The sequence below is a fragment of the Penaeus monodon genome, chromosome 41, assembly GCF_015228065.2.
Source record: "Penaeus monodon isolate SGIC_2016 chromosome 41, NSTDA_Pmon_1, whole genome shotgun sequence".
NCBI classification, from domain to species: Eukaryota; Metazoa; Arthropoda; class Malacostraca; order Decapoda; family Penaeidae; genus Penaeus; species Penaeus monodon.
The window spans coordinates 31,672,024-31,681,222 of record NC_051426.1 but is presented as its reverse complement, the minus strand read 5'-3'; the positions used below and the strand labels follow the sequence as shown (position 1 = coordinate 31,681,222).

The 9,199-nt window shown below is 38.2% G+C and overlaps 1 protein-coding gene across 1 annotated transcript; it reads left to right on the top strand.

Moving 5' to 3' along the window:
• The first annotated feature begins 3,098 nt into the window (after window positions 1-3,098).
• On the top strand, window positions 3,099-6,789 carry LOC119598313 (F-box only protein 7-like). Its single transcript, XM_037947974.1, has 2 exons — window positions 3,099-3,270; window positions 5,013-6,789. Exons 1-2 carry the CDS (start codon window positions 3,146-3,148, stop codon window positions 6,400-6,402), a joined length of 1,515 nt encoding a protein of 504 aa, XP_037803902.1. The 5' UTR covers window positions 3,099-3,145; the 3' UTR covers window positions 6,403-6,789.
• Window positions 6,790-9,199: the final 2,410 nt, after the last annotated feature.

Genomic DNA, 9,199 nt, shown 5'->3' with positions numbered 1-9,199 from the left:
AATAAATAAATAAATAAATGAATAAAAAAAAAAAAAAAAAACAGTTTGTCTGTTATTTCTTGACTGTCTATATTACTCACCCCTCAGTCTGTTCACCCGACAATCTTTCTTGCTAGTCCTAACTTTGCAATTTATTTTTCAGAGAGTTCTTGGCGCCTGCCTGTTCTGTTAATTCGTCAATTTCGATAACAAAAACTACTCTGCTGGTCTTTGTTGCTACTGTTTAAACTTTTTTTTCTCACACTCAAGTTAGGTGGAGTTTGAAATAAAAATCTAATGGCCTACATCATCAAATTGTTCGCTTGCACGTATTGCTGCATTATCCATTGCCCTTTGCTCATTTTCACTGCTTTCACTAGAATCTCTCGAGTCTTTCGCTATTTGCCTTTCAATTCAAGGCCAGTAAATAATCCATTTGTCTGCCCTGCTCTAGCCAGGTCGGCTGATCTCTGCTCAGTGAAGTCAAAGATTCCCTTCTCATCCCAAAGGCTTTCTTCATTCGGAAATTAATTCGGAGCACTTCTGTACCGACCTTTCATAACAGTTTTGTTCACTTGTTTTTCCCACATTTTCGTCCTTGGCTTGCTCCATTCTGGCTGCCAGTCTCTGCTGACGACCGACCGGTCCCTCCTTGATGGGAACACCTGCCGTGCGAGACATCTTCGCTATTATTATTTATAGTATCGTCATTTAATAGTAAATGTATGTTCTCCATTTAATTCCAGATGCGGAGTGTAATTCGAGGTTACCGCCAACCAGCGTTCTCATTTATCATGAACTGTCCACCTAAGGGTCAGAGTGGCTTCACCTAACCGTGGGGAGGTTGCAACGCGCCAGGTCCAGGTCTGGTATTTGTAAGACCTCGCTTAGTCTGTATTTGGAGGTTTCCTTGTCCTTGATGGGTTGCTTTTACTATAGTTTTTGTCAATGGGGTCTCATCCTCCCCGCCGGACGTCAGCCCAATAATTTATGTCGCGGGAAATTATTGTTAATATTATTTTTGTTATTATTATTGCCATTATTATTATTATTATTATCAGTAACATTAGTGTTAGTACTACTATAACTACTGTTATCATTACTATCGTTATCACTATAATTGTTGATATCATCCCAATTTTTATCATCATCATTATTACCATTATTATCGTCGTTATCATATTATTATTACTATCACCATCATCATCCTTATTAGTATTTGTTATTGTCATTGTTATTATTATCGTCATCATCAATATTATCATTGTCATTATTAATTATTATTAATGTTCTTATAATTATGATAACATTTGCTATTATTTTCATGATTACTATGATAATTTTATATCAATATTGTCATTATCAGTATCATTATTATCATTACTGCTAGTATCATTATTATCATTGCTATTATTATCATTATTATTCTCACCATTATCATTACTGCTATTATTACTGTGATGTTGTCTAAGTTATTTTACATTATTTTCATCGTTATCATTATCATTGTTATTGCTAGGATCATTATCATTGATGTTACGGTTATTATCATTATCATTATGACTGTCATTATCCTCATCTTCGACCTTATCATTACCATTATTTCTAATGTTATCAATACTGTTGCCATTATCATCACAAATGTTACTGCCAGGCTCATCGTTTTTACCATTATTGTTAGCATTATCTTTTATCATTATTATATTTTTTTACATCATTATCATCATCATTATCATTATTATTATATTCAATAAATAGCGGTTGTGCATTCTGTTTTTTATGCCATTCTTCTATATTATTATAATTAATAATTATTATTATTACTATGATCATCATCATTATTGATAATCGCATTAATATCATTATTCCAATTACCATTATTATTTTTATTATCTTTTTAATAATGAAACTACTACTACTACTACTAATAATAATAATAATAATTATTATATGTACTATTATTATCACAATTATTATTATTAAAAATATTATTATTATTATTATTATTATTATTATTATTATTAATTATTTCACACGCTCTGTCTCACATACACACATGTATATTAATGTTTAGATACACACACACACATATATATTTATATTTAAATGTATGTTATTATACGGGAAATAATATACATATGTACACGCACACACACACTTGCACATGTACACTGGCTCACTCAATCACACAATGTGCGTGTGCATGTGCGTGTGTGTATGTATATATATATACACAGATATATGCATACATACATGTGTATATATATGTATGATATACATGTGTATATATATGTGTGATACAAGTGTATATATACATACATATGTGTGTATGTATGACACACACACCACACACACACACAACACACACACCACACACACACACACACACACACACACACACAAAACCACACACCACACACACACACACACACACACACACACACACACCCCACACACACGCATATTATTACATATATTTATATATTTAATATATATATGTATATATTGCTATATATATAAAATTATATATATATTATTATATATATGTAAATATATAATGTTAATAATATATGTTATATATAATAACTATATATATATATACTATATATCTAATATATATATATATATTATATATATATATATATATATATACATAACATACACCCATTGTGCGAGTGTGCATGTGTGTGTGTGTTTGTATGTATGTGCGCATGTACATTGTGTATTATTTGACATAATTTACAGAAAGAAGATATTAAAAGCCAATTATGACTCTGCTGTTTTTGGATCATAAAATTCAAGATGTGCTTTAGTAATCTGGTTGATAAATCTGAGTTATGATGATATTAAATTGAAGCTTCAGAAAAAAGAAAGTAAAATAATGTCTTTTCATGATTTCACTTTTTTTTCTCAATATCACGTTTTATCAGGAATGGATTGTTATCATCCGTGAAAGACTTAAATACACCAAAATTCCAATCGCTTTTCGAGTGACAGGTCCCCAAAACAAAATTTTACCAACCATGCGAGTCTTTTACGATAATAATAAACTTAAAATACACCTGCCCAGAGGAACTACAAAGCACCGATTGTCCCCCGAGTTAAAATTCCCGGACCCTGGCGTGGGGGCGTTTGTTTACATGCCAGAAGACGCGAAGGGAACACGATGAAGGTCCGCGTCAAATATTCCAACACACAGAAGTTTGTGGTGACTTTGGAAGATCCTAATTTGGGTAACTTGAAGGAGGAGATACGGAAGTTTGTGGAAAATACCTACGGGGAGACTGTCAAGTGAGTGTTGGTCAGAAGAAGTGCGAGTTGAGGATGTGTCAAAAGTCTGGATTTCATAATGATTTTTTTTATATATATATAAAGGGGAATGTCATGATGATCATATTGAATGGTTGAAATATCAGTCATTATGGATAAAAGGGTAAGAAATATCAAAATAAATGGGTATGGATTTGCTTTATTAATTTGAGGGGCTAAGAGGATCTTGTAATAAGAATGCAGATCATCTTAAATTTCTTTAATATTATACAATATCACGGTTACTTGCAGTGAAATGGTGTAATTTTGATATTTAGAAGAGACTCTATGCTTTCGTTATACCAGAAATTAGCAGTCTGATATTTAGTAATTTTACAAATTTTAATTTATTAAGGAATTCACTGATATATTTTGAAGAGTTTTGCTTTAGATATCCATAAGGTTGATAACTTCATAATGATTTATATGACATTGTCATAATTAATGTCGCTATGAAATATCATGCTGGTAGGTGTTATTCAAGAAGTAAAAAAAAAAAAAAAAACATTTTTTCTGTATGTTTTAGTCTTCAAGTCATTTTGTAGTATGAAGCCTGGTTTGGTAAGATCTCAATTTACTGCTCATTTTAATTTTACTTTTATTCATATTATGATGTTTCTAGTTAAAAAGAATATGTTTGTTTAAATACTGTAGTTAGCCAAAATGACAATGTTAGTCTTCTAGAATTCTATCAATTATAACTGCAAAGTCAACAGAAGTGATATTCTTATGGAACTGGAAATAGGGTGGACTCCATGTACTGTATATACCAAAATTTGAATAAATGATATGGTGATATGGCAAATTTTGTAAACATGCAGTGGCTTTAGAACTGTGAAGGGCATATGCCAAACGACTTAATTTACTATTCTTTAGTCAAGTAATGAAGAATTTCTTTGTCATGATAAGTATTAATGGATATTTGACATAATTGCAGCATTCCACAGGGTGAGATCACACTGTATAACTCTGGCTTAAACATGCTTGAATTCCACCCTGGGACTGAAAGCCTGAAACAGGAGGAAAATATAAATCAGATTCTGACTGTAACAAATGTAGAAATGGTTTTAGAATGTGGAGTGAGAATAAACTATTGGAAAGTGTATAGCTATATTTGATATATTTCTGTGTTTGATTCTGCCATGTCCATGTCTTGCTTTAGTATACTTTTTCTAAACAGAAATTCATGATGACTGAAGCAAATCATAATATCAGTGTAAGTAATTCTAAATTGAAAAAAACATTTGATTGAATGAAAACTATGCTTATTATACTATGTATAATAAGCTAAAATTATTGGTATACCTTTTTTTACTGAGAACTGATAAAAGCAGTTGAGATCTTACCTGAACACACACGCATGCGTGCACACACACACACACACAACACACACACACACACACACAACACAACACACCACACAACAACACACAACACCCACACACATGGCGGACACACACACACACACCAACACACATATATATGTAATCTATAGCCTCATCTTCATAAATCTAGTTTGTGCACCGTGGGTTCTTCTACCAACATAATATTACATATATGTTTCATTTGCTTTACCTATTCAGCTTCAGTGGCTCTCTCTCTCTCTCTCTAGTCTCTCTCTCCTCCTCTCTCCGCTCTCTCTCTCTCTCTCTCTCTCTCTCTCTCTCTCTCTCTCTCTCTCTCTCTCTCTCTCTCTCTCTCACATTTTTTTCTTGTCATTCCAGAGAGCCATTGACACTGAGTCTAAATGGGACAGATGCCCTTACTGGTTCAGCAGATATCCCCCTTCAGAGTCTGGGCATTGTCCCTGGAGACTTGATAAAAGTGATTCCTCCATCATCCCCTGCTGCATGTCCTGCTGTGCCACAAAGGGTACTCTCATCCCCCAAACGACAGGCAACAATGCAGCCTTGCACAAGTGCTTCAGCTTCAGATTCAAGGCCCATTAGGATGGAGGGTCCTTCAGGTGGTGCTAGTGGAGATGGCCCAAGTTCCACGTCCTCAGCCAAGAGTGAACAGCCAGACAGAAAGGCAGAGGAAACTCCAGTCTCCCTCCTCATTGAAGCCAAAGATGGCTGTCCCCCTCCCTCTCTTGTAGACCTGTTCTCCAAGTGTTCTCCAACTTCTCCCAGTCAGGCAGTGAATTTGATGGTTCATCTAACCATGTTAGAGTGTGGATTCTGCTTGGAGGGCAGTACAGAACCTCCACCAGGTTGGAAAGAGATGGTGGCCACCATCCACTACTCCCACAACACACTGCCGGAGTTCAAGTGCACTCTGGTGCTGGTGACAATGGGTGAGGTCAAGCAGGTGATGGCCAGCTTCCAGCAGCAGGAAAGCGAAATCAGTGTCAAGTTGCTGGTGGGAGAGTATGTTAAGAAAGGAAATGACAGCACAGTTACCACAGAAAACCTCATTCGTGTTGCCCAGCTTGCACGTACCTTGCGCAATCAGCTGCTCCATCCTCTGCAGGTTGCAGCACACGAAATCCTTGGAGTTCCTGCCCCATGGCACCTGGCTGGTCTACCACAGGAACTACTGCTGATGATTGCCAAGAACCTGGATGCCAAGTCTGTCCTAAGTCTGGGACAGAGCTGCAAGCGTTTGCATTCAGTGACGGAAGACAACAAATTGTGGCAAAGTCTCTACAAGAGAGATTTCACAAATCTCTATGAGAGCATGGCTGGCCTGAATGACATGGACTGGAAAGCCAAGTACAGGGAGGCTGTCACACGGCGCAAGGAGTGGCGTAACCTGCAGGACAATCCTGACATGAAGTTTGAGACTCCTGAGTTCTACCCATCTCCCTTTGGGCCAACCTACCCCAGCTACCCTAGCTACCCTGGCATGCCACCCAGAAACCCGGACCCGTATCCCCCACAGCCTCCTCAACCCCACCCCATGCCTAACCCCTTCTATGACCCTGACAGCCCCTTCTTCATGGGGGAAATCCCGCCCGTGCCAGGTGTGTTCCCCAATGTTCCCAATCCCCTGAACCCCATGCTGCCTAGGGGCCCTAGACCCAACAACCCCTTCGTGCCTCCTTTCATGCCCACGCGCCACAGGACCCCACGTGGACCAAGGTTTGACTTCTTCTCATCAGACTTTATGTAAGATGTTATCATACTCATAGCCTCTGTATTGTGTGTTTGCCAATGCTTCATATAGTGGGATATATCACTGACATACCATTGCTCTATCTGTGTGATATAGAAAATTTGGATACTGTGAAGAAATGAGTTTACATCTTTTTGACTGTGCTATAGTATTTTGAAAGCTGACACTGGTTATAGTGTTTACAATATCAAATATAAATCATTTGGTTCAATATGCAGTTCATTGGTCCTAGTTACTTGAAAACTGAAATGCATCAATTGTTTTTCTTACATTATTTACTTCATATGAAAATAATATGATGGGAATGAAAGAAGGGATCTTTGTTTGGGGGAAATCTTGATAAATTATAATGCAAAAATTTAATAAATACTTATGCAATATGAAGTTTCTTTTAATTCTAAAACTCCCAATTATATCTACATATATATAAAATATATATATGTATTTATATATTTTTATATATATAAATATATAGATAAATTATAAATAAATATCTATCTATCTATCTATCTATCTATCTATCTATATAATATATATATATATATATTATATATATATATATATATATATATATATATATATATATATATATAATATTTATATATATACACATGCACATGCACACACATGCGCACAAACGCACGCACACATGCACGTGCAGGATGGAAGCAGGAGTTACTCATCCTGCCTTGGCAGTTGCCAACCCAGTGTGAGGCCCATGGGCTATCTGAATAGGAGCTTGAACATCCGCTCCTCATGGCAAGATGAATGTTTACCCCTGCTTTCGATGGAACTGAAGCAGTGAGAAGACCTGGCAATGGCACGATCATTATGGGTATGTACACCTACTACTGGTTGGGCTGAGTCAATGGTTACCATCTCAAGGGAGTAGCTATAGCCATCTCCAGCTGACTTAATGTGTCAGTAGTAGAGGTAATAGTGGCTGATGAGCATATTATGGCACTGAGACTGATGCATGCATTTGGCTTTGTGTTTCTTATTGTTGTGTATGCACATTCTTGTCAGCATTTGCTGGAGGATCCTGTAGAACTGTAGGGCTTACCGGAGTGCAGAGTTGTGTGGCACTAACCATAAACTGGTTGTGGCTACCCTTTGGGTCCACTTCAAAAGTCCCTGCCTCACCAGTGGCCACTCCAGGGTGTTTCACTGGACAGTTTGAGGAAGGAGTGTGCCCGGAGGTTTGCCACAACAGTCTCTGATCAGTTCTCAGAGCTTGAAAACTTGAGGGACCTATTAGTTCTGTGGGAGTTCTTTTGGTGCAAAACACTTGATACAGTGCAGGAGTCCATTGGCAAATGCCCAAGGGCAAGGTGAAGTTTCATCTCACTGGAGACACGGATAGGTCTTGCATGGCTTGACTGAATGGCAATCAGGATTTGGACCATTCCTTGGTGTGCAGGGCTTGGGCACTGTTGAGAAGGGACAAGAACAGTTCATCAGGAAACTTGCTGAGGAGGTTGAAAGCCATTTCTTAGTAAATGACTTTTGCCCTGCCTAGAAAGCACTGAGAAAACTAAACTGTAAGCCCTCCTCGCAGATAACTGCAGTCTGCTCATTGGAAAGGACAGATCATCTCAGATCATGATTGAGTTCGTAAATGTTGATCTGAGTATTTTGAGCAGCTGTGCCAGGTAGACCCTGCAGCAGTTAGTCTGAATGCAAGTGGTGTCACAATCACTATGCTGGACCCACCCATCAGTGAGGAGTCTCTTACCCTAATTAAGATTAGGGAGACGATATTTAAGCTGAAATGTAGGAAAGCTGCAAGCACATGTGATATCCCTGTTGGACTGCTAAAGACTGGGGTTGATCCTATGGCACTGGGCTTGCATACAGTCTTGACTGCCATCTGGCAGTCTGGTTCCATCTCCCTTGGCCTATTGTGGGGTATGGTCATCCCTCTCTGGAAGGGGAAAAGGGATCGTTGGGACTGTAGCAACTACCGTGGCATCACATTGCTCATTATATCAGGCAAGGTTCTTGCCCACATTCTTCTGAAACAGATCTGTGAACATTTACTAAGGCACCAGAGATTAACGCAGTATGAATTCACTCCTAGCAAGTCCACAGTAGACTTCAAGTTACTGTGAAACACCATCGTGAGTTTGGTCATGGGTTGCTCGCAAACTACATTGACCTCAAGAAGGGGTTTGACTCTTTGCATCGTAAATCACTGTGGGAAACCCTGAGACTTAGGAGAATTCTGACACGAATTTATCGGTTTAATAGCAAGCCTATGTACTGGTACTAAAAGTACTTTAAAGTGCAGTGGGGCCTGTCAAAATTCTTTCCTGTTACCTCAGGACTGACGCCAAATGTGTCCTTGCACCATCACTTCAACACTTGCATGGACTGGATGATGGGCAGAGCTACTATCCAAAGCCATTGTGATGTAACTTTGCCGACGGTGTTGCTACCCTATCTGAGTCTGGAATCACTGGTGGAGGCTGTTGATGCATTTAGCAATGAGGCAAACCCCTTGGGCCTAGAGGTCTGGACCAAGACCAAGTTCCAGGATTCTGGGGGACTGTTAAAGGAATCTGTTCAGTCGATACATGCTGTGAGGACGTTGACGTCTCAAGAGAGTTTTACATACATTAGCAGCATAGTTCGTGTCTCTGGGCTGTCAGACCAAAAAGTCAATAGACGGATTGGTCTGGCAGCAAAAGCCATGAACTCGATCAGTAAGAGCATTTGGAGATGTCGGTACCTATGTAGGACCAAGCTACATGTCTTCAAGGCCTTGATACTTCAAGGGTTCGTTTTCTCCATG